At 40.4% G+C, this 26560-nt stretch overlaps 1 protein-coding gene across 4 annotated transcripts in view; it reads right to left on the reverse strand.

The window, feature by feature from the left end:
• PRDM1 (PR/SET domain 1) overlaps positions 1–26082 on the reverse strand; it is a 123943-nt gene extending 97861 nt beyond the window's left edge. Inside the window, exons 1-3 of one of the 4 annotated variants that reach the window (XM_039532884.1) lie at positions 26033–26082; positions 25484–25576; positions 24767–24807 (exon numbers count right to left, since the gene is read on the reverse strand). Coding sequence is in view for 1 of the 4 variants with exons in the window: in XM_039532882.1 (XP_039388816.1) it covers positions 13810–13827 (18 nt within the window). In the remaining 3 variants the exon portion in view is untranslated. Of the gene's footprint in view, positions 1–13809; positions 13842–24766; positions 24808–24899; positions 25006–25483; positions 25577–25677; positions 25760–26032 lie in introns of those variants that run through there. The other 3 variants (XM_039532883.1, XM_039532888.1, XM_039532882.1) reach the window with 3 other exon arrangements.
• Positions 26083–26560: the final 478 nt, after the last annotated feature.

Genomic DNA, 26560 nt, shown 5'->3' on the forward strand with positions numbered 1-26560 from the left:
AGGGTGATTATCAGCTATTGTTTATCCACCTGAAGGGCTCTCATGTGGCACAGTGCAGAGTTATGCTGCTTCTCCATTCTTGTTCAATGTGTATGTGAGGCCACTATGAGGATTAGCAAACAATCTGGATGCCACCCAACTGTTTATCACCTTCTGTGGTTAGGACACTACAATGGTATTACCCATTGTTCGATGGTGATTGGGGCTTGAATGATGGCTAGCTGTCTAAGGCTTGAGCCACTCACCATAGAGACAATACTATTGTATGGGGGAAAGCAACAGGGAGGTATTATATCAGCACTATTGGTTGATGATGTAACCATTATACATGAATTCAGATTGCACTATAGAGTTCTTATTAGGCCTGAAGCTACTGGATATACAGATAGAAAAAAAACTCTCTCTTTGATGCAATTATCTGTGCTTGGTAAAGTGCGTGACCAACCTTGGGTTTCAGATGTGGATTTGCTACACTTAACCATGGTATTGACACCTCAGGATTAGGATACGGTCATATGTTGTGCTTGGGCTATACCTTAAGACCATTCAGAAGCTGAAGCAAAATCTAAAATGTGTCACTCTTCTTATTAAATGGCGCTTTATGCTTATATTGCCTAAGTGCTTCCAAGTAGAAATCAAGTTTTAAATGGTTTGGGGTACATGAGAGAGACTGTTTTTCCGTGTCATACTGCCACAAAGAGTTCAATGGCACTACACACCTATATGAGGTTATTCATATGTAAATGTTTGCACAATCAAGGCCTTAATTCTACCTTGATAATCACTGCACCTGTGGAAGCTCTTCCATCCCCAACATGCCTCTATTTTTAATGCTGTTCTCTGGACTGTTTCTATTTCTGGTTTGTCTGTGAGAGGTATCTGTTTTGTATTTTTTAATGTTTTTAATATGAAAGTTTTACAGGCAACATAAGCAGGCAGATGACAGGCTGCTTGCCTGTCTGTTTAATAATGAAGTAAAAATACACACAAGACCCATATAAAAAAAAGTTAAAAAACAGACATTGAACATTGCAAATACATATAAAATTGTAATATTGTAGAAGGATACAACTTGTACTTTACTAGTGTTGTACAGATGCAGTAACATAACTGCTTCCAACCTTGAAGTCCACCAACAGATGTAGTTAATTCAAATATACAAGGGTAAATCTTAGCAAAAATACTACACTCCACTGTAAAATAAACTTAACTTCACTCCTGGAAATAAGTTGACCCAGCACTTAACTCAAGAATCAAGATGAGAAGTACCATTTATATAATCATACAATATTTTCTACCTTATATTTTATGGATGGGATCCACAAAAGGACTTAGGTGTTGCAATGCTGAGCATTGCAGCGCATAACGTTTAGGTGCCTAGAAAAATCACAGGAACAACACTGATCCACAAAGCCAAGTTAGGCACCTAGGCTCCCTATACAATGAATGGGGAAGAGATAGGTGCTTAAGCATGTGACACACAAAAGCCAGCACACTGCGGGGGAGCTACCTGTTGTATCAACCAGGCAAGTTACTAACAACCTCAACAGGACTTTATTTTTACAGTGGAAACCTCTGTACCAAGCTACTGCTGCACCCTCTGTAACTCCTCCCGCCTCCTTCCTGTCCTTTCAGACTCCCAATAATTACAAGCACATCTAAACACCACATTCCCTCCTCTCTTAAGAAACTCTCCCAATTAAAACAAACATTGTTCTAACCACAGGAACAAGTAGGAAACAAGACACTATACTACTGGCAGAAATATTACACTGGAAACACTGTAGATACTACATGACATAGTCTTTAGTCCAGACAGGTGGTCATCTGGGTCTGACGGGCCATCTCTCAAGCCCTGGTTCCAGTGCAAGTGTCTTGTTGTGTTGGTTCTATGGTGAAGTCATCCAATGCAGACTGGGTATTGGCATAATCTCCTCTTGGTGCACAGGAAGGTGCAAGATAAGAAGCATTCCATACCCGCCCATCAGAAAGTCGATAGGTGTAAGGTCTCTTCTTCTCTATGATTTTAAGAGGAGCTGTGAATTTATGGTTCCCTTTGCATAAAATTCCAGGTTTTCGTATTCTAACGAAGGAACCACACTCAAACTTTGGTTCCTTAGCATCCCGCCACTTGTCTGTGAAAGCCTTATACTTTCCTTGGTTCTGTTCAACTGTTTTTCTCACATCATCCTCGTTTGGGGCATCAGGTTGTGCCTTTTACAATCCAGCAATGTTCAGTTTAGTATTCATCTGTTTCCCCATGCAGTAACTCTGTGGATGATCTCTGCATTGTGGCATGTCGTGTAACTCAGTATGGTTGCAAGAAATCGGTTGTGAAGAGTATCCACAATTGCCCTTCCAGTTTAGCTGTTTGCAAACTCTTTCAAAACTTCTGTTAAACTGTTCGATTTCCCCATTGGCTTAAGGATAATACAGGGATGACCTTCTGTGTAACATGTTCCTCTCTGCTAGAAAGGTTTCAAACTCCAGGGAAGTAAATTGACTACCATTATCGGAAACCAGTTCTTTGGTGTTACCTTCCCTACTAAAAGCTGAAGAGAGGAACTTAATTACTGTAGCAGAAGAGATTTGCGATGTAAATGCTATTTCAGTAAATGGCCTGAGGTAGTCTATTAAAGTGATGCCATAACAGTCAATTGGAGCAGTATCAAAGGGTCCTACAATGTCAAATCGCCACTTTTTCCCCCATGCAGATTCAGGAAGAGGAACAGGCTGTAATGGAGGGGTACATGTCACTGCTGTCTTATCATGCATTTGGCAAGTGACACAGGATTTTATGAGTCCTTCAGTTTGAGAGTCCATCCCTGGCCACCAATGCAGATCCTGTAGTAGTTGTTTGGTTCTGACAATTCCTTGATGAGTATCATGTGCCAGGTGTATGAGTTTCGACTGTAATTCTTCTGGCACAAGTAGCCGGTGTGTACCTCGTAGTACACACAGCCACTGAGCAAAGAAAGTTCATCCCGAACTCTAAAATAAGGCAGCAAAACTGGGTCAAGGTTTTTAGGGTTACTGGGCCATTTCTTTGTCAGAAATTCCCATAGTTTTTGTTGAATTGAACATGCTGAACAAGCAGCTTGAAATTGTTCTCTTGTAACTGCAGCAAGAGTGCTTGTAATAAGTGCAACTACTACATCCTCATCCTCTGGTGGACCATCTGGTGAAGGCACAGGCAGGTGAGAAAGGCAATCAGCTACCACATTTTTGTTTCCAGGCTTATATTCCAGGTCATAATTGAGAGAGAGTAGTCTTGTAGACCATCTAGCAATACAATATCCTGCTCTTCCTAGTCCTTTTGTGGTGAGCAACGTCGTCAAAGGGCTGTGGTCTGTGCGCAACTTGAGCGTGCAGCACCATAGGTAAGTTCTCCATTTTTCAGTAGCCCAGACACAAGCAACTGCTTCTTTTTCGACTGTAGAATATTTTCTCTCAGTATTACTCAGTGTCCTTGAAGCAAATGCAATAGTCCTCTCTGTGTTGGCCTCATGAAGTTGTGTGAGGACAGCCCCAAGTCCATAATCAGAAGCATCAGCAGTTACAATTGTGGGCAACGCAGGACTGAATAGTGCAAGTACTGGACTATGTATAATCAAGTCTTTCACTGTTTCGAAACTAGCTTGTGCATCCGTTGTCCACGCTAAGGTTGAACTTCTCCGTAGTAATTCTTGTTCAGTGACAGAAGCATAATTGGGAATGAATTTTGCATACCAGGAGGTAAAACCCAAGAAGGAACATAAGGTTGGCACATCTGTTGGAGGAGCATTTGAAATTGCCAGAATATGATCTGGATCAGGTTTTAGTCCAGCCTGTGAAAGAAGAGTTCAGTTTGTCTAAATTTGCATTTGGACCTATTGAGCTTGAGGCCTGCTTTGCTGTTGCAGTTTAGTACAGACTGCGGGTTATTGTCATGCTCCTCAGTAGTATTTCTAAACACGATAATATCATCCAAATCGCACTGAACTCCCTGTTGATTCTTCAGAATCAATGACATTTTTTGGACGGAACCTGGGGCTGATGAGAGACCGTATGGAACACGTTTAAAATGAAATAGTCCCTCTTGTGTAATAAATGCTGTGAGGTCTCTGCTGTCTTCATACAACATAACCTGGTGGTATGCACTCTGCAAATCAAGAGTAGAAAACATCTTTGCTCCACAGAGTTCTGCAAATACTACTTCTATGTGAGGAAGAGGATGGCTGTCAATCACAATAGCTTAAGTTGGCTCCCTTAAGTCCACACAAAGGGAAATGCCTCCACCCTTCTTCTGTGTCACCGCTATAGGTGAAACCCATTCCGAGGAGTTAATCTCTTCAATAATGTCATTTTGAACAAGTTTTCTAAGTTCCTCTGAAACAGCTTCCCTGACTGAAAATGGTAAGTGCTGTAATTTCTGTCGTACAGGCATCAGATTATTCCGCATTTTAACTTTATGCAGAAACCCATAAACACGGCTGAGTTTCTCCTCAACCTGGTGTTGGGTCCCAGCTGAAACTGGTGTGTGTACTGCAAGAGTGCTTTGCTGAGGAAGATCAATTCGTCCATTAACTACCCTGAGATTTAAAGCAGCCAATAAATCTCTGCCAAGGATAGGAGTGCCTTTGTGGACAATGTAGAACTCTGCAGTTACACAGCAAACATCAAAAGTAACTATTGCTGGCAGGCAGCCATTTACTGGAATATGGTTTTTCAAATAGCACACCAACTGAAGTTTGGGTTCAGTAAGAGGCACATCTTTAAAGTAATGCAAATAGATGGAATCAGGTAGTATAGATACTGCTGAGCCAGTGTCCAACATTAGCTGAATAGAGTGATTTGCCTGAGGATATGGCGGAAACATTTACAGTGCACTTTTATCGGTTCTGGAATATGTGCAGTAGTGATTTTGTCCACACTCAGCACAGTATCATCTGGTATTGTAACTGCATGCACCTGTTGATTGAACTGGCTACCGCGACATACTTTAGGAAAATGCCCAATCTTTTTGCAATGATTGCACTGACCTACTTTTGCTGGACATCCTGTGTAGCTGGCAAAGTGTTGTGAGGATCCACAGCGAAGCATGCTTTTACTGTATTTTGCATTTGCTGATTCAGTGGCTTTTTATTAGTTTTCCTTTGCAATTGCTTGTCTGCAGCAATAGTGAACTTTTCTGCAAAGGAGTCACAGACTGGACTGTGCTTTCTGTATCTGCTCATTATTTTAGCTTCAGCTGTAGCTGACTCAATCTGAGTAGCAATGGTTATTGCTTTTTCTACTGTAAGTTGTGGTTCTAGAAGTAAGTGTTCTCTTACACGAAGCATGGTTGTTTTCTTAATGAGCTGGTCTCTAATCATCTCATCTGCTGTATTCCCAAAGTCACAAGTTACAATCAGACTCCTCAGGGAAGCAATATACTGCATTATAGTCTCCCCTGGTTTCTGCTCATGCTGGTGAAATCTGTAGCAATTAGCTACTACATTCACTTTTGGCACAAAAAAGTTCTTTAATGCAGTGAGTGCAGTCTCATATTTCTCATCTGCAAGGGGAAAAGTGTAAAATATATGCTGCCCTTCTGCTCCAAGGCAGTGGATTAGCAGAGCACGCTTTCTTACTTCAGAAATCTCTGTAGTACTGATTGCAAGCAGATAAGTCTCAAACATATGGATCCAGACAGTAAAAGCAATTGGAGGCTCACCTGGGCTTTGCAGAAAGGGTGCAGGTGGGTTCACAGACAGAAGATCCATCCTCGTCGCCAAAATGTTGTATCAACCAGGCAAGTTACTAACAACTTCATCAGGACATTTTTTTTTTTTTTACAGTGGAAACCTCTGTATCAAGCTGCTGCTGCACCCTCTGTAACTCTCACTCAGCCTCCGCCCCCCTCCTTCCTATCCTTTCAGACTCCCAACAGCCAGTGCTCCCAGTTCTAATAAATTACAAGCAACATCTAAACACCACATTACCTAAGCTAGCCAATGGGAAATGCTAACCAGAAGGGTGTATGCTAAGCCCCTCCCCCTCTCAAAGATAGGCACCTCAGTCAATACTGCAGGGAAGTGGCCTAGCTCACTATAGTGATCCACAAATTGGCACCTGCTGCCTAAAGTCAGTCATCTTAGGCACCTGCCTTGCTTCACACTGGATGTCTGAGGAGAAGGCACCCACTTTATAACTTTTAGCCCACTGATTAGAGCACTGGCCTGGGATATGGGAGACCCATATTCAATTCCTGCTTCTCAGAGAAGGGGGGAAAAGATTTGATTTGGTATCTCCCACATCCTAGGTGGGTGCCCTAAACACTGGGCTACAGAGTCAGTCATTATCAATCTCTCTTTCTCTTCTCCTCACCCTCAATCTCTGGGCTAATAACAGAGAAGAGAGAAAGAGGGAGAGACTATGGCCCAATGGTTAGGGCACCCACCCAGGACGTGGAAGACCCAGGATCCAGTCCTTCTCCTCACATCACTCTTTCGTTATTCATCCACAGTGGAACGGATGCAAGAGGAGAGACCAAGAGAGCCCCACACCAGAATAGTCCATTGCCCTATAGTTAAAGCACTCTCCTGAGACAGGGGGGCTGAGATGGGGGGGGGGGGCTAGTTCAGATACCTTTTCTCCTGCTCTGGCAGGGAGCAGGAAATTGAACCTGGATCTCTCACATCTCAGGCAAGTGCTCTAATCACTTGGCTTAAAGGTGCAAGATGGGCCCCACTGCCACCTCCAGGGCCGGCTCGAGACCCCAGCGCGCAGAGCGCGTGCTTTGGGCGGCGTGCTGCGGGAGGGCGGCAGGCGGCTCCGGTGGACCTCCCGCAGGCATGCCTGCGGAGGGTCCGCTGGTCCCGCGGCTTCGGTGGAGCATCCGCAGGCGTGCCTGCGGGAGGTCCACCGGAGCCGCGGGACCGGCGACCGCCAGAGTGCTCCCCGTGGCGTGCCATCCTGCTTGGGGCGGCGCAATTCCTAGAGCCGCCTCTGGCCAGATTTTGAATGGGGACTGACCCGCTAGGTGTCTTCTGAGCACACCTACTGGATCAGGCCGCACACATGACTTAAGGCTTGTCTACACTGGCACTTTACCGTGCTGCAACTTTCTCGCTCAGGGGTGTGAAAAAACACCCCCTTGAGCACTGCAAGTTTCAGCGCTGTAAAGTGCCAGTGTAGACAGTGCACCGGTGCTGGGAGCTATTCCCTTCGTGGAAGTGTTTTTTTGTTTTGTTTTTTTAAATAGCACTGGGAGAGCTCTTCCCCACTGCTGGTGCCGTGACTATACAGCCATGTTATAGCGCTGCCACGTTACTAGTGAAGACATGCCCTTAGGTGACTGATTGCCTATCTTTCCCAGTTTGTAAATCATTCTGGGGCTGAGGCAAGAAAGAGGCATCTAGATGCCTAGAGGGAGGCAGCAGTGTGCATGCTCAGAGGCAGAAACATAAGCATCGAGGAAACTTTTACTTTGAAAACTTAGGCACTGAGTGAGTCTAGGCACCTACAGGGTTCAGAGCAGGAGTTCTGTGGATCACAGGGAAGCCAAAACTGGGATTCTGTGGATCTGGACCTATCCCCCTTTTTTAAAAATGAATGTTGTGGTGACAATTGGTGGAAAGTTTAGATTTTGTGTTAAAACTTTCAATCCATTTCATATTCTGTAAAAGGTCATATTTTTTTTAATTCCAGTAGAATCATTTGTAAAGTAAACAATCCCTGCAGTGTATGCAACCCAAATACTGAAGCATTGTGCTAAGTGTCTGAGGACCAGAAAGTGAAACTGACAGGAGCAAAATGTATACTTTAGCAGAATTTTATCCAAATTGAGAAAAATGCAAAAGGTAAATTAAACAGCCTGAACAGCAGCAGTAAATTAATTTTTTTAAATTTCAGTTTTTGTAAAATAAGGTGTTATCTGTAAAACAGGTAAGTGCATGAAAGCTAAGGATGCAGATTTTATATTGACAGTGTCCTTTTAATTTAATACAAGATCTTGTTACATATTGATATGTTTTCAGTAAGCTGTCTTTAATGATAATTCTCTCTTGAGTCATTATAACTAATCAGAACCCAGTAGTGTCCAGAAATAGTTTATTTTTTTTTCAAGTCAGGAGATAGTCCACTTAGACATTTGTCTTTGTTTTCACCTAGTGTATCACAAGTACTCTCAAACAGTTTGATATAGAATAATCTGAGTCCATGCTAAGATATTAGACCAGATACCCTGTTCTGGCTGAGTTCCACTCAGTGCAGGAAAGGGTGGGCAAAAGTAGCTATGCAGGGGATGGTAGGGTTACTCTAGCTTGTGCCCAGCTGCTTCTGACCCAACAAGGTCATTCTGATAGCCAGAGTTCAGCAGGGCTCTAGAGACATCCCATTTTACCAGGAATGCTCCTATGGGGTAGCACAGAACTGATACGCAGGTTCTATACCACTTGGGAATTCCCCCTGTAGAGGGGAATAGGAGGAAGGTGGGAATCTCCCCTATATCAGATTCCGGGGACCATTCTCCTGGGTTTATGGCCTTTTGCACTTAAAAGTGGTGCAAAGAAGTCATAGTGGAACACAGAATTTGTTCTGTTTGTGAAAGGGGAAAAAATAATGTAAATGGTTCCTTCCAACATGAGTTATCTAAGGTGCTCTTCACTGATGCATCTGCTTCAACATACTGATCACCATTCTTAGTACAGATCCTTACAGCACTCTCTATAGTTACCTCCTTCAATGCTGAGAATAGGATAACTGTTACTACTTGCTTCCTATCCCTTAACCTGTTTTTAATCCATTACAGGTATTTTCTGCTGATCCTATAGTTACTACATTTATTTAGTAGTCCTTCATAACACTATCAACAGATCTCTGAAAGTCTCAAATTATATTATTGTTCCCCTTTTCTTTTTGTTTGTCCTTTTAAAGAATCCCAACATATTAGGGGCATGATTTGCTCTTACAGAAATGCTCATCTGTCCCTACTATTACATTCCATCTTTCTACTTACTAGCTATCTTTAATTATTGGTATTGGAGACTCAGTCAGCTACAGTATAATCTTTAGCAAATCTTCAAAAAGGTGTACAGTAGAACCTCAGAGTTACAAACATCAGAGTTACGAACTGACCGGTCAACCACACATCTCATTTGGAACTGGAAGTACACAATCATGCAGCAGCAGAGACAAAACAACAACAAAAAGCAAATACACTACAGTACTGTGTTACATGTAAACTACTAAAAAACAAAGAGAGAAAGTTAAAAAGATTTGACAAGATAAGGAAACTGTTTCTGTGCTCGTTTCATTTAAATTAAGATGGTTAAAAGTAGCATTTTTATTCTGCATAGTAAAGTTTCAAAGCTATACTAAGTCAATGTTTAGTTGTAAACTTGTAAGAACCATAACATTTAGTTCAGAGTTACAAACAATCTCCATTCCTGAAGTGTTTGTAACTCTGAGGTTCTACTGTATGTTACTAATTATATTACCTATTTTGTCAGTAGCTCAGCTATCGAGTTCCTCACTTTCTTTAGAACTCAAATGAGTAAAATCCAGACTTGGATATTGGTTGCCATGTACTTTCTAAAGTTTTCCCTGTTCCCTTTTTTTTTTCTTGTGAAGGAGGAAAGGGAAATTCATCACTTTCTGCCAATTCACCTTCATAACTGGCAATGAGTAATTCCAGAGTAGTTATTCCCCCCCCCCCCCATCATCCCTTGTGGTAAAGACTGACATAACAGTTCCTAGCATACAGTTGCTAAGAAAACCCCACTGTTTTCCTCAGTAACTATGTTAACCTTTGTTATAGAGTACTATCAGAACTTGCCACTGGGCTTAGGCCTCAATCCTGAAAGTTGCTGCACTCAGTCTTGTTCCAGCAAAGTACTTAAATACATACTTAGCTTTAAGTATTTGAGTAGTCCCATAGATTTCACTGGCACTACTCATGGAAGTAAAGGTACTTAGGTAGATTCTTAAGTTTTTACAGGATCTGAGTCTTACTACTCAACAGGACTACAGTACTCACCTCATCTGGATTGAAGTCAGTGTTACAAGAATTTTAAAACTCTTGATTTTATCATTTGAGCCTCAGTCAGAAATACACATGCACTTTCAATATCAATGTTTGCCAACACTTAAGCCTTATATTTCCACTTCCTAGTGCAGCTATTCAGATGTATTGTATAGTAAGCCTGCCATTTATGCTGTGGATTTAACAGTCTACATTAGCTCTGTGGTATGTAAAAAAATTAAGCAAAAACGTCAGATTTTCTGCATATAAAGTTGTTGTTGTAAGAGGTGCCAGAAGAAATCACTTTGAGCCAAGCAGTTGGTTTGATGACTCCACTAATTACAGGCCAGTGCTTCTCCTGCTGAGCTGAAGAGGGCCAAGGTTTGTTGTCAAGCAGACTGATTAGCCACTGTTACCCATTAAGACCACCATTTGAGTGTAGACAGAGACATGGAAGGAAACATAAGAAGGCGACATGTGCATAACCAAACAGGCTACCTCACTGAAAAGAAACCCCCTAAAGCCACATTCTACTTCATTAGCACATGAAAATAAGGTAATTTAATACTTCACTCTCCCATCAAGAGCCAAGATCCATCATTCATGGAAATGGAGTTTTGATAAGGTAGGGTGTTTAAATGAGGCAGAGACATTTCTTGAATGTGTGTCACTCTACTCTTATTGTTTAATGAGAAAAATCCAACTGTATGTATTTAAGTCTAAAAATAACTTTTATTGTGCACTCCTTTAGAATATAGCAAAGTCCATGAAATGGATAAAATGGGTTTGGGTTTAGCATCATTCTCTTGTCTTGAATCATCTTTATACTTTTTAAGAGTATTTTCTCCTGGTTTAGTTTCATATTAGAAATTTAGGATTGCCCATCTTTTTGTCCCTGGAAGACTCTCTGAATAAATGGATATTTTGTTGCTTTTTGACATCACAGGTATCAAGGAAGTGAAACCTGAGCAATTGAGAGAGGAAGAAACTCATAATAAAACTGTTTAAACTCTGGTTTTCATTTGTCTGGATTTTTTGGTCACTTATTTAACTCAAACTCCTGATCAAAATAATAAAATCTCATTATTAAAAGATTAAAAATTCTCACCCTGCAGTTACAGGCTTAGAAATCTCCCACTTTAGTTCTCTGGTCCTCCACTAACACCTCAGCAAAACCAAGGAAGACAAAACTTGACAGTTTTGTTATTTAAAAGGAACACACAAGCAGAAACGTTTAGACCTTCTTTAGCTCATAAACAAGTTGAAAAAGGCACAACCCCCCCCCCCCCCGCCATGTTTTTTCCTTTTGCTGATTACCATAAGAATGAAACATAATAAGTGGCACATTCCTCTGAAAGAAAAATGTCACTGTATGTAAATAGTGCAAAAAGAGGTCTTGCTTCATCTAAAATGCCTGCTCTGTTATAGCAGTGTTGTGGTAGCCCTGGCAGTCCCTGGTATTGCCAAGTCTCTCACAGTAACTGGAAATTGCAGAAGTGTACAGCTAGGCTAACTAAAAGTTTGTTCTTAGGGCTTGTCTAACAAAATTATACTGTTTTAACCATAGTGGTACAAGCCATCTAGTGTGGATGCAATTATACTGGTATAAAGGTTAAGCCGTAAGGAAAGAGGAATAAAGTATAAGACACCTTTATAGTGACATAACTGTGTCCACATAAGGGGATGTACTAGTATAACCATTTTGGTTAAAAGAAACAAACAAAAAACCATCCCCCCACCCCCAAATCAACATAGTTCTATAGTGGTACAAGGCCTTGGTCACTAGCAGTCATAAGAAATTTTAGGAAAACATTTGAGAAGTCAAGAGTTGTTTTGTTTTTACAGAAGCTTTTTTAAAGGACTTTGTTTGCCTGGGAGTAACTTACAAAGTGCCTCAATGTGCGTGCTTTATTACATACACATAATAGAACATTAAAACACCACCCTTTAAAAATGTAGGTAAAAACAGTAAAGATGCGGGAGAGGTTCTAAAAGAAAAAGGTCAAAAGGGGGAGGAAAAGGTATATTAGTGCCAGAAGTGATTAAACTGGAATTCAACTTTGGAGTAACAAGGTTCTGAGTAATGGAAAAAGATGGAATGAGCTGATGGATTTCTGGGGTGGAAGGAAAAAGATGGAATGAGCTGATGGATTTCTGGGGTGGAATGAGCACCCTAGGGCCTAGCACAGCAAAGGCTGATCTCCTATCCTCAGATACATTAAACAGGGTGGTATCTTAACAGAAATGTCCACCAGACCAAGGCTCAAGAAGCTGTTCTTGAATATACTGTAGCCAGGGCCTACAATATTAAAGGCTACAAACAAATTCACTCAGTAGTGCCAGCTTAAAGTCAACCCACCACTTCATAGGCAGCCAATGCTGGCATAATAAGATTACAGTAGCTCAAGCCAGTGAGCATACATGCTGTTGCTTTCTGAACAATGGAGAAGCCCCTGAAATGGGAATTACAATAATCCAGCCTCGTGATCACACCAGCACGTGTTGCTGTTGCAAGGTTGTCATGAGATAGGGGCACACACTGTGCACACTGCACAGCTGAAACAAACACTTGCTAATCATGTCCAACACATGTCTTTCCATGGGAAGGGTATGAACAAGTAAGACTAAAATGCTTAATTTGAGTCACAATTTCTGAAAGAGTCCCCTCAGTAAAAGCATCTTAACATTGGTCCCTACCCAAGACTCCAGATTTTCTGGGCTTGAATGCATCCAGCAGGCAATATTGTCCAGGAATTCATCAGAGCAGAGACTGAACTTGCAGGTCCATGGGGAAAGACACATGGATTAGAAAAGGTGTCAAAAGATCTCAGATATATTGAGCATGGAAAGTAGGGCAGATCCTGGTTGAGAACAGCAATTCAAATATCTGAGTGATGACACACATAGTGGTGTTACACCACTATTTGACTCCTTCCTTCCAGGTATTTCTTGAATCATTTGAAGACAATTCCAGACACACAAGCTGTTTTCCTTAGGCCATGTCTACTCTAGGATTTATTTTCTAAGATTTCTACAATTTTGCCACTAGTTCAGTTAAACTTAGTAGGAATTTTTTCCTAAAATTTCCTAGTGTTGATAAGGCCCTAGTGCTGATCCAACAAACCCTGGTCAAATCATATCAAAAGCTGCCAAGAAGTCCATCATGATCAAAATGGCCAAATGACTCTGATGTAATGCCAAAAGGAAATCACTCATGACTGTGACAAGGGCAACCTCAATTCTAATGTAAGATATTCATGTCTTATAGAAATCCATTCAGACATACCATCATAGCAAGCAAACATTTGACAGTGAAGTGTAAAACATTAGCTGTGTCTAAATAATAAAATTATAACAAACAAATATGTAAAGCCTCTGCTTTAAAAAAGTAAGTTTGAGTAGGACAGAGAGAAGTATTGGTCAAACATTTAAAGATTTAAATAGCACAAATCCAATATAGTTTAGATATAAAAACAAAAGAAACTAAATAGGGTTATAACCATATTGTCCTAACTCTAATTTAATCTGATTTTTAAAATACTGTACAATGACTCAAAGAATGGAAAGAGACGTTTTGATGAGTGTCACCATGTCTCTCACATGATCATCTTTCTCCATTATCCAAGAAAAGAAAAAGAAAAGGAAGCTATGCAAAGACCAGGTTTGAAAGTTGTGCTTAATTAAACTGCAAGGAACTAAAAAATCCTCTTCCTTTTTGGCATAGTTTTTTTTAAGTTGTAAGTAAACTGGAATACAAGAAGCTAGTTTCTTTCCTCCTTAGCTATTTTGTTTTAACTTGCATATATTTGTGAAAGGTTACTCACCAGCCTTTCTAACATCATTAGTCCCGTGGTAACGTTCATTGCCTCTGAACAAAATGGTTTTAAGTCCTTCTGACAATAGGTCAATGAACTCCGTTGAAAGATTAGGCATCAGTTTCAATATTTGACTAGAGGTTTTTGTTGCTAGTTTTTCTCTTTTAATTACTTACCAGCCCTCAATCTGCCACATCCTGAATTGAATACACATACATAATAAGCAAATCCCTGAAAAAAGTCATCCCAAACCAAGCAGAGTTGCGACTGGTTTTCTAGTGAAAACTTGCTAACAATGAGCAAGTTGAAAGGTCAGGGTGGGTAAGCTGCATGGCCCCTTTCCCTTTTCTCACTACAGCAACACCTTGAGGACCTTTGATCTAAATGTCAGTGGTGAAAATACACAAACAGATACTTTCCTATTATACTCACAGGTGTACATTCCTAAAACTGTTACATTCCACTACCTTTATCTGCACTGAAAATCAGTACTTCAAAAAAAGTGACCCCCTTCTCTCCTTAGATCATACCAGTATCAGAAAACAAAGTTATCAGTGTAAGTATTGTATTCTAAACACATACACCCTGCCTGATATTACACTGAATAAAGCATCATGTACAAGGATAGGACTAGTCTGTTTTGCTACTTTTACTCACATTGAGTAGTAGCTTACTTTGCAGATAGTCTGGGACTACTCACAGACTAATATAGTGAAAAGCATGAGAAAAGAATCTGCTCCTGGGCCAGCCTACTGTTGAGGAGTCCTGGGCTCAAGGCTAACTTGACATGTCCACGTCTGTTCAGTAAGAGTTGGCAATGGGGGATGAGTGCTTTAGCATATGTGAAAATACCCTTTTAGGCACCACAATTCCTAGTTTTCAACAGACAGTGGGGTAAAAGAGTCACTTTGCCTCCCCAGCCTTTTTTAAAATACCTTAATATATTGTGTGAGTGTTAAGAATATTCATATCCATCTATTGATGTGTTTGTACATTAGTGTTTTATAGGGCTCTGAAAAGATTAAACACTATATAAACGTCAAGAGTATAAACACAGAAGAAAATTATTATTTCTGCTGTGTCAAAAAGTGCTCTATACGTGCTTCTGACATGCCTCAGTTTTTTTATACTGTGCATGAGTATATTTGAAAGGAATATTTCAAAGAGTAACTAAAAAGCAACTATCTCAAGCTGGCCTAGTTGTACAATATGCTGTCCCCATCTCTTTCAGCTGGAAAGGATTTTGGAAATGGATACTCAGACTCCCTTCTCTAAAAAATGGCGTGGGAAGAAAAATACTACTTCAAGAACGGTTTAGAAAACAGCATGGAACATATTTTCCAAGACTCATGTAGAAACTACTGCTCTTTTGGGAGGTGGACGTTTTAAAAAAAAAAAAAGCCATAGACAGTGTGCCTACCTTTTAAAGGTCAATTGGCTGTTTGAGTGCTTTATAATTCAGGCAGTACTTTCCCCTCTTTTTTAAAAACCTCATAAATAATAAATGTCAATATAGGAGAGGAGAGAAAAGAGAGACCACTAAGAGGAGTCAATAGCCAACTTTCCTCTCCACCAATTTTATTCCATGTTTATCAGCAGTTTGGTATTGTACTCCTACCATTACTCTTTAAAAAAAAAATACACAAAAGTTGAAGTATAAAAGCCATCATCTAAAAACCTGCAGGCATTTTAAGAGCTGCAAAGGTTAGAAGGGTAGCTCCTAACTCTAAACAGCACCTATTGTTCCTTTTTCCCCCCTTTGAATTACAAAAGGGAAGAAGAAAGATATTACTGGTTTTTACCTCAGTAAAATCCCAATTCATTTTTTTTTTAAATTAGGTGATCTTATAGAACAATGTTCTTTCCAGCAATTGGTCAGACATTCTGGTCTTTCCTTTTATTGTATTAATAAATTCCATAGAAGATATATTAAAAACAAGTAACAGCAGGGAAACACCCAAGTAGCATGTTTTAGGATTCTGTCAAAGACAGGACAGATTGATCTAAAGCAGGGGTAGGCAACCTATGGCACGCGTGCCAAAGGCGGCACGCGAGCTGATTTTCAGTGGCACTCACACTGCCTGGGTCCTGGCCACTGGTCCAGGGGGCTCTGCATTTCAATTTAATTTTAAATGAAGCTTCTTAAACATTTTAAAAACCTTATTTACTTTACATACAAAAATAGTTTAGTCATATATTATATAGACTTATAGAAAGAGACCTTCTAAAAATGTTAAAATGTATTACTGGCATGCGAAACCTTAAATTAGAGTGAATAAATGAAGACTCGGCACAACACTTCTGAAAGGTTGCTGACTTCTGATCTAAATGTAACCCCTTCTGGGGTTTAGAGAGCATGGCCCCTTTAAATATTTTTCCTAGGGGTGAGGGGGAGCAGTGAAAAAAAGGAGGGAAACTCAGGGGTGTGGCTCTGGAGCTCTGGGGGAGAGAAGGGCTGCAGCCCACAGGCCCTCACAAAGTGAAGCAGCAGAGAACCTGCCTGAAGCCTGAGGACAGGGTGGCTGATTGGGGACACCCCAGGACAGGAGCCAGGAGGAGCTCTGTTCTCAGGAGGAATCGCTCAAGAAGGACAGGCCAGAGCTGGACCCAGTATCACTGCTGCCCAGAGCTGCTGTGAATACTGGGGCTTGTGACTCTGCAGTGGGAATAAGGAGGGAGGCTGCTGGCTAGTTAAGTGGGGAGGTGGTCGGTCTGTGTGGCTTTGCAGAGAGCAGTAGAAGAGGACACCGGAGGGATTTGTTGGCGCCGAAGATGACCAGGAGCATTCAAGACTCACCACTGGACTGGAACTTTGGCCAGGACTCCTGAACTCTGTGTGCAGACACATTGCTCGGTGTCTGCCCTTTCAAACTGTGCTACCACTGGGCCTGTGGGGCCTTGGTTTGGCTGCAATGCTGTTCTACTGCTCCACCTATATCTCCCCTTGTCATTTTTCTCCTCTCCTCCCTCTGTAAATAAATACCTCCCTTTGTTATATCCATTGTACTTTTCCTGTGGGTGTGGGTGTTCACTCTGGGGGGTTTGGAACAGGTGCCCCTGGGGTGGAAGGGATTTTTCCTGCTGCATTCCTGTGCGCGCCATCTCTTGGCCAGAGCTGCCTGCAGAGCAGACTCTATCTTGGTCATGAGGGCGCTAAAGTTAAAGTTTTTTTTTTAAAACTGCTATTTTAGGGCCAGGAGCATACGCAGCTGATGTGCTTTCACTTGGAAATAGTAAGGAAGGAGTTACAAGGCAAGGCTCTGATCCTGCAAGCACACATCCAAATAACTTTATGGTTGTGCATAGTCCCACTGGGTTCAAATCACAGAAGTTGGGCCCTCATCCCACTACTGGATCTAAAGAACATGATGCCGTGCCAAGTGTTGGAGCAGTTCTACAGCTCCAAGGCTGGTGGTCAGACGGAGAAGAAAGGCTGCGACTTAAGCCTATAATAGCTGTCTGGGGACAGTGGCTGCCAAGGCCTACCTCACCTTCATGGCCTCCTTCTGCCTGGAGCACCTGAAGCTTCACTAAGAGAGTCTGGCTTTCAGGGGTCACCGGCTGCACCTGCCCATGATGGACTTTCAGCAGAGGAAGGGCCTGGAGCACAACAAGCTCCTAGAGTTCTACTGCCGGGAGCACATCAGCCACATCTGCTGCATCTGCCTGGCCAGCCACAAGCCATGCACCACCAGCCACCTGGTGCAGGAGGCCAGAAAAGGAGTCACATCTGAAGAACAGACTGACAGAGCTGTATAATCAGGGTGAAAAAGCTTCTCAGGCATTGGATGAAGTGAGGATGCAGCAAAGATAAGCCAGGGAGACAACTGCCCGAAATATGGGTTTTCAGAGAAGTAAATTCTTGGTGTATGTCTACACCAGCAAGCTTACAATGGTGCAGCTGTACCAATGCAGCTGAGCCACTGTGAACCTTCTAGTGTAGCCATTCTACGCTGATGGTCCCGTGAATGTAATTAATCCACTCCCAATGAGTGGCGGTAGCTATGTCGGTGGGAGAAGCTCTCCCACTGACATAGCGTTATCCACACCAGTGCTTATGTTGATGTAACTTATGTCGCTCAGGGGTGTGAATAAACCACCCCCCGAGTGACATAAGTTATACAAACATAACTGGTAGTATAGACATAGCCTTGGAAATTAAAGCTTTAATTGCAGAAGAAGAAAATAAGGCAATGAAGAAGACTGAAGAAGAAGAAAAGCAAGTCTTTGAGAAGTTTGGTTATCTCCATAATGTCCTGGGAAAGAAGAAGAATGGATCCATGTGACTGCACCCTTCCCCTTATGCAGATCTGATTGCAGAATGAGGCACTAAGAGTGCAATTCTGACCCTGCTGAAGTCAATGAGAGTTTTGCTATTGATTACAATGGGGCCAGGATTTCATTCTTGAGTATTTACAAGACAGAAGCATGTGAGTAGGCCTTGCACAGGCTAAATATGTAGGAATGACTGTCTGGGTAGGAGGTGTTACAGAGTCATGCCCTTAGCTTGTAAAATGATATAGGCCTACAAGATCAATCCCTAAATAAATAATTGCAGAAAAAAAGCAATCTAGGATTATATGTATAATTTCTTCTGTCACTTTTAAAAAGAAGCTTCAAAAGTTCTTTCAAAAATTAAAAAAACTTTCAGAAGTATTCTGCTTGACTGTGGGCAAAATTTACATAAATGCCTAATCATTTCTAAGTTTAATAAATACTATTTTTCTGCAAAAATTCTGTTTTAGTTTTGAAATTTCACTATTAATCACAAAATGTCTACGTCTCCCACATCTTTCTATATTCATGCAGTTTCACAAATTACATAAAATGTTGCATTCATATCATTGTTATAGAAATTATTCTCCATTGCATCAACTACGGTTTTCTTACTGTTACACTCTTAAGGACTGAACAAAGATGTGGTTTATCTTATCAGTATACATATTAAATCCCAAGGCAACCTTTTACAGCCAAAAGACACATTGTCAGCACAGAAACTTATGATGCAAGTTTATGCCCCTTAATTATATAATTAGCATGATCTCTTTTAGCTAGAGGATGCCAAACAACATACAGAAGTTCAAGAGAATCATGAACATAATGAAATAACCAAAACTTTCATATCAAATTATTTCTTACACCTTTGTGATGTCTAGAAATTTTGTTGGACTAAAATCTAAGGGCCAAATTCGGCCTACAATAAAATGTTTTCTACCCATGCATCATTTCATTGGAAGCACAGGTGCTGGAACTAGGGGTGCAGGGGTGCTGCAGCACCCCTGACTTGAAGTAGTTTCCATTATATCCAGGGTTTAGAGTTTGGTTCAATGGCTCTTAGCACCCCCACTACAAAAAGTGTTCCAGCACCCCTGATTGGAAGTGAATGTTAGCAGGATTGGACCCTTAGCCATGAAGTACCACATCTTGAGGCAGGTCCTCAGCTGGTGTAAACTGTCATAGTTCTATTGAAGCGAATGCCCCCTTAAGAATAAGTGAGGTAAAAAGTAACACACAAAGTGTTTACTGAATGAAAAAAATAGGCAAGAAAGACTGAAAGCCTCCCCCCTCAGCAGATATTAAGTACAATGGATTGAAAAGAAGACATTCATTAAACTGTCCCACTCAAGATCAATTTGACAGCATTGCCCTTAAATTTAGAATTTAGTCAGAACATTTCATCTCACAGGCAATCCACATTACCAGGAGAACATTGAATCTAGACATGCAGTGAAAAGTTTAAAAAAAAAAAAAAGGCAACTTCTTGTGGCCTTTTGCAGCACAGTTTCTACTCAGTTAGTAAAAAAAAAAACACTAAGAATGAAAAGGGAAATCTGTACTTGTGCCTGTGTCATATCACACTTGACTGAGGGAAAATAAATCCTGCACATAGTATTGGTTATTTGTATTTCCATTGGAAGCCAGTTGAAATTTTGTAGTTTCATACATTTCTTGCTTCAATAAAATATTAGTGAAATTAAATTATTTTGCTAAACATTTATTATAGTAAATAGTTTTAATATTTTATAATTCTGATGGAATAGGAAAGTTGGAATGGGTAAAGTAAATTGCTAGTCAATTAAAAAAGGAAACTCACTAAGTACACTCATATCTGCTCGGAGCATCTACTATCTACTATTATGCAAACTCTTTATCTATCTATCTATACAGTACTTATATAGCTCTTCATCACCATTGTATCTGGGCCATATCTTAATCTTGTTACACTTTTTCCCCTTGAAGTTATTATGGTTTATAAACCCCAGGAATAACTGGGGGCTGATTAAAAATATATATTTATGCAGTGCCCCTTCACCAACTGTTGGTGGAAAAAAAAATGTTCAAAAAAGGGAAGATTTTTTTTTATTACCCCCAGCCCTCTTTTTCACATACACACACACACACAAAATCCTCAAAACTCACTCTGCTCTCCAAAACCATGAATTCTGACAACCGTATAAAGACAATACCTACTTCATGTAGTAATACTTCATTTTGCTAAGAAAATGAACATTTTTGTTTACAGAACTGTTAAAAGAATGTAGGCAGCCATCTGCCAAATTATATTATACTTTCAAAGGGAAAGAAAACTTTAGCCTAACCCGTTGCAAATGAGCTATTTTAGTAACAGTGCCCTCACAAATGCTCATTAGCCAGCTGATAAAGAGAAACAATTATTTCTCCACTTTACTGACCAAGTAGTCCTTACTATTCTTAATGCATAAGATGTACAGATTCAAATTTGTAACTTATTAGTACTGATACTACAGCCTGGTTAAGAAAAGTGTCAAGAATTTGGCAAACAGAGTAAAGTCATTTGGGGGGGGGCACCCTTTCTAAACTCCTTTACATCAAACAAACAGTTAATAAGAGGGTTGCCAATAACAGTGTTTAGGAACCTTTAATCACAAATGCAGTATCATCAGGAAGCTATTTATAACACACCTACATCTGGTAAGCTAGACAAGACTGGAATGTTTCTAAATATAACACTTCTGTTCAGGTGTTATTAAAAAGGTCTGATTTTAAGGAGGACAAGTACATTTAAGAGCTCTGAGATGGATTACAACATATATGATTAATAAAACATAAATTCTATTATAAGAGAAAAGCCACCAAAGGCTGAATGGAGGAGGGAAATAAGGAAAATGTTATTCTGTCTTCATTCTTCCATGCTTCTGGAATGTGGGTAGATCATAGTAAAACTTTAAGTGGCAAGAAGATTAAAGGAAAACTGTTAAAGCCAAGAAGGACACTAACATCATCTGGTGTAAATTGGCATAGTTCTGCTGACTTCAATGTATCTATGCTGATTTACACCAGCTGAGGATCTAGCCCACTAGCTTTACAGAAGGTACTGTCTATTAAAATTGTGATTCATTTAGAATCAAGGATTCCATGGCAATTAAAGCAAATCTTGCCCTAGCTAGAGCCACTTTGTCACAGTATTTTTCTTTTTGCTTTAAATAGCTTTGTAGGCATATGCACTAATAAAAGATATAAACCTTGATAATGTGCTCAGGTTTGTCATTTCATAGCATCTTCAGGAGTGCCAGGCACTTTACAGAAAAGACATCAAAAACAGATTTCTGCCCTGCAGATCTTACAGTATAAGGACCAATCATTCTACAAACCCTACCAAGTGTATTGTTTATTATTAAAAATTGTCCCAATGACTTCAGTGGACTGCCTCACAGTAGCAAGAACTATGGTTCATATAGTAAGCTGTAGCAAGTGATGGACTTGGAAAACAAGGGAGAAGACCGAAAACAGAAAAACACAACTTATGGAGATATGGCAATGTGATTACTCAGTTTAGGCATGCATACATATATTTTTGTGGATCAAAATTCATTGTGTGTGTGATTCTGTGGACTTACGACACATTTTTCATACAGGACGTTGCAGAAGAGGATCTTTAAAGCCTTGTCTTTGGACATTTTTATCATGTTAGAATATGACTGTGAACATGAATGGAACATGGATTCTAATATGACCCAGTTAGTGAAGATGTGCCCTAAGAGTGACTTGAATAAGGTGAAGGAATTAACAATAGTGCAAAAATTCTTAATTGCAGTTCCCACATGGTTTCATGGTTAAGCATACATCCGTGCACTGAAAAGTATAATAACTATAGAAACAAACATTTTGTCCAATATTCAAGGCAAAAAATAGAAAAGGATGCCAACTATGAAACTAAATTAGCTGCCAGAGGTTTGCAAAAAAATGAAGCCAAATATCCGTGATAGTTATTTACTACAATATTTACTTAAGCACCAAAAGGCTAGAAACCATTGTCATAATTTTAATGCTTCTAGTGAAAAAATAATAGCAACTTCTCATAATATCCAAAGTTTCAGCTGGAAATGCAGTACCTAAATATTTTCCATTATCTTTCTAAATATCATTTGGAACAACTGAATCAGTAGCATTAATGACAGAAATAAATAAATACATATATCTGCTACACAATGCCAGTTACTTTTTTCTGCACTATTTTCTGGGGTCCAGGTGTTTCAGTGTAAAATACTTCAACAACAACTACTTAATATTTTGTATTTACACTTTTTAAAAAGTTAACATTTAGAATGGTACCATTTGTTGTGGCTATGTATGATTGATCAGCTTAAAATAAAATGTAAAATAATGGTAAAGAGTCTTTCATCAATACACAGTTAGTAGAGAAGTAATTGATGAATTTTATTAATTGACCATTGCTGCTAAGTTGCATTTGTCTTCTAGCCGCTGGTGTGAATTTTGCAAATTAATAAAACATGAAATCAAGTATACAGCATTACTGAAATGTAGTTTTGTTCATTAATGTTGAAAAAATAGTTGTCTATTTATGACTCTTTCCAAGCATAATAGTAACTGTGCTGTATTTTGAAAAAGTAAGGAAGACTTAGAAACATGAGACCTTACTACAGCACTCTGCTATTATCAGTTTGCTGAGAACATGAGTGATACTGAAGCTTTTGGCAAGATTTAGCAGGTTCGTGAATCAGCAAATTGAGAGTGTGGCTCTTCTGTAATAAATCTCTTCATAAAATGTTCATATCCTAAGGGTATGCTCAGTTATTTCTGTATTTTACAGTTAATTGTATTAATACATCTCCTTTCACATATTTTTACATTGGATTGTAATGTTAATGTGTAATTTTTCCTTGTGGAATTACTAGGTAACATGAGGCGTAATGAAAAATTACAGCTCACTTAAGTCTTTTAGAGTTTTAAAAAATGCTTATTATTGGTTAGAATCATACAAAGAAAATATATATTTATCTTAAATTTTATTAATTGCTTTCTAGAAATAAATTCACTATTTTTTCAGTTAGAAAATTTAATAGTTTCTTACACAAGACATTTCCAGCTGATTGATGAGGAAAATAAACCCTGGGTTTTTTTTTTTTTAAATATGGATTGTGCAATTGTGTTATTCAAAGTGAAGCTGCTATAGTAGATTGTACTCATTATCACTTCCAGCTACAAACACTTTACAAAAGTTATAGATTTTGTTTCACGTTTTGGGGTATCACACCTGCTTAAATAATTTTTCTAAACAAAATTATTTGCTCTTTTAATTTTCTTTTTTAAGTATTAATTTGTGGGATTCAGTAACAACTACCTCTTGCAAATGTAGAAATACAAATTGTTTAGAGGCAAAGCATTGTAAATATGGTATAATTTAAAAGAAAATTAACACAATGTCTTATTTGTAAGAAAATCTCAAAATCCTCTCTGTATTCTGCAAAGTTTTATAGCTCTGGTGGAATTAAGATTTAGCATTTATCGATTAAAACAGAATTCACTTGGAATAGAGAGTTAAAACTTGAACTAATTTGTCAGCCACGATTATCACTTGGAAGGACATGCAGTTTATTAAAGACAACTACTGTGTGATAAGGATAGGATAGATACTAATAACCATGCCGTTTAAATTGCTTGAGTTGGCATTATGCCCAAGTTCTTCAGCTCAGTATATCAACGCACTTGTTGCTGGCAAAGAAAGAGAGGAACTCCCTCAGATCTGAAAATACCATACAAACTTCTCTTTCAAAATAAACGATGAGAATGAACTGTCCTGCTCACTGCTTATGTTTCCGTTTGGCAGAGAGGAGAAAGACAAAACTACCACAGTAAAAAAAAAAAAAAAAAAAGAAACCATCTTCCTAAATAGTAAAAAATGGGAAACCATAAAGATGGGGCTCTCATTTTGAAATTCATGTGTACATAGTAGTCCTACGTTTCGTTTATGTTAATGTTGCAATTATAAACAAACAGTTGCTTTGTCAATTCCCCCCCCTCAAAAAAAAAACCTTCTTGCTTTCAATGACTAACCTATGAAAAGTAGAAAACTCCTGGTGAATCCAATTATTTTGTTACAGTTTATTACTTTAAAAAAGTTTATATTAAGTTGCCTCAAAAGAAATAACACATTTGTTTCTATTTTAATTTAAATCAAGACAAGATTGATGTTACCACGCAATTTACAACAGTTATAGAAAGTGTTGTCTTGACCATTGTAAAGCTGCGATCAAGAAGGTATTTTATGCACAACCATTTCCTTTCAGTTTATACCAAAACTCAAATTAAGTTTATATTTGAGACACCTTGAGTATTGTGTGAAGTTAGACTTCAATTTCATACATGGAAAAACTAACTATGAAAACATGTTTTCATCATCATCTTCTTGAGTCCCTGTTAAAGAAAACGTGTATTCTCTTTGGACAGGAAGAATTCCTCAGCTCTAACATACATCCCGGTATATAACTGAAACAAACGACATGTTTGTTAAATACTTTATATTACCCCAATTGTTCAAATAGTGCCTAGTAACGGGTCAGCATTACCCCATTCATCAGCAGTTCAGTTGAACAAATATGAGTTTTGCTGAGACAATGGGCCTCAGCTGCATGACAAATACACGATATGACCTTGAATTTTAATCTTTGGTGAAAACGTGTCTTACCTTTTTTGCAAATCGTCCTCCAGCGTCTTCAAGTGACTGATCTAGAAAAATAAAAACAAACTCCAGATGTAACAGGGCAGAATTTGAATCCAACCATCCACTTTGCTAGTTTTTGTCCAGACTAGTTCCTCACCGTTTGAACTACAAACAGCAACTTTCCCGTGACATTTATTTTTACTAGTGAGCAATAAAATCACCCCGTTGTCCAATTAATGTGCGCATCAGCGTTTTCATGTGCCTTTCACCATCTTGTGCGAGGGGGGAAATGGAAAGGCAAAGACATAAAAGAGCATCGGTGACAAGAGTTTCAACTCATTTATAAATCCAGATAAAAGTTAATAGTTAAACTCCTTCCTCTCTCCTCCACCCTCCCAAGTGCTGATGTCCTTTAAGAAATGGACTGTTTTTGTTCTCTTTTACCAGAGGCTAGACAATCTGTCAACATCTCCACTTTATTTACGGGTTGAGCAACAGCAGTTCCTCAAACATCAACATTTTACGTTAATCCTGGAGATAATCCACTTCTCTAAAACTAAGAGATCTGCCAGCATCTGTATTATTTGTTTTTAAAAACCAACAGTAAGAGTCTCGATCTATCTTCCCTGCATTCAGAAGAAAGCAGGAAAACCACCCCAGAATCTCCCCACTCTGACCAGTTCCCTTCGCCTGCCCCCCCCAGACAGCCCCCCACAAAAATATCCCCTACAGATCCCCCACCTGCTCAAGTCTAGTGGGATTTCACAGGAGGAAACAAAATCTTCCAAGTGGTTCCTTTCGGGCGATTTCTTCAACCCGTCTGGAGGTCTAAACCTGAAAAACAAACACCTCTATTGAATGCAAACGAAGCTTTGGGGGACTGAGTTAATTCTCCCGCAGACAGCTATTCTCGGTGTCTGGTTACACAAACATACCTACAGACAGGTTGGAGAGAAATCCCTTAGAAACCAAAAATAAACGCAAAGGGGGGTGTTGTTTGGCGTGTGTGTGTGTATCTGGAGGGGGAAAGACCCCCAGGGGAGCATGCCCCGGGCAGCTTCAATGCTAGGACGAGGAGGCAGGAGGGGGGTGGGGGGTATTAAAACAATAGGAACAAGCTGGGAAGGGGCAGATGCTCCAGAAAGTTTTAAAGAGCTCGTGAGAGAGAGGGAGACTTTCCCCTGGCCAGGGAGAGGGGGGTGTGGTTGGGGGAAGGAGGGGGGCTGGGCTCCAGTGCCACCAGCCCCACCCGCACGCTTGCTTGGCCACTGGCCTCCGCGCCGAACTTACCTGCGGTGCCCGCGGGGCGCGGGGGGCAGGCGGAGGCTGCGGCTGCCGGGAGCAGGGAGCCCCTTGCCTCATCGCTCCCCGAGCACAAAAGGAAGCGGGGCGGCCGCCGCACCGAGCCGCGGGGGGGGGGGGGGAAGCAGGCGCCACCCCAGGAGGGACACAGCCCCCAGAAAGCTTATAAATCCCCGCGGGCGGCCCCGCCCCTCCTCCGCCACCGCCTCACAGCGGGGGGCAGCTGCCCGGGGGGCCTCGCGCTCCCGTGGTCTCCCCGCGGCGGGCCGGGCCGGGGGGCGTTCACCGGCCTGTTGCTCTGCCGCGGGGTGGCGGTGGGTTTACTCTGGGGGCTGGGGGTGCCGCGCGGGAGTAGCACTGGCTGCACCTAGCAGCAGTAGCCGCCGCCGCCCCAGTCACCCGCCGCGCTCCTGAATCATCTTTATACTTTTTAAGAGTATTTTCTCCTGGTTTAGTTTCATATTAGAAATTTAGGATTGCCCATCTTTTTGTCCCTGGAAGACTCTCTGAATAAAT

Source organism: Mauremys reevesii, linkage group 3 (genome assembly GCF_016161935.1).
Source record: "Mauremys reevesii isolate NIE-2019 linkage group 3, ASM1616193v1, whole genome shotgun sequence".
Classification (NCBI taxonomy): Eukaryota; Metazoa; Chordata; order Testudines; family Geoemydidae; genus Mauremys; species Mauremys reevesii.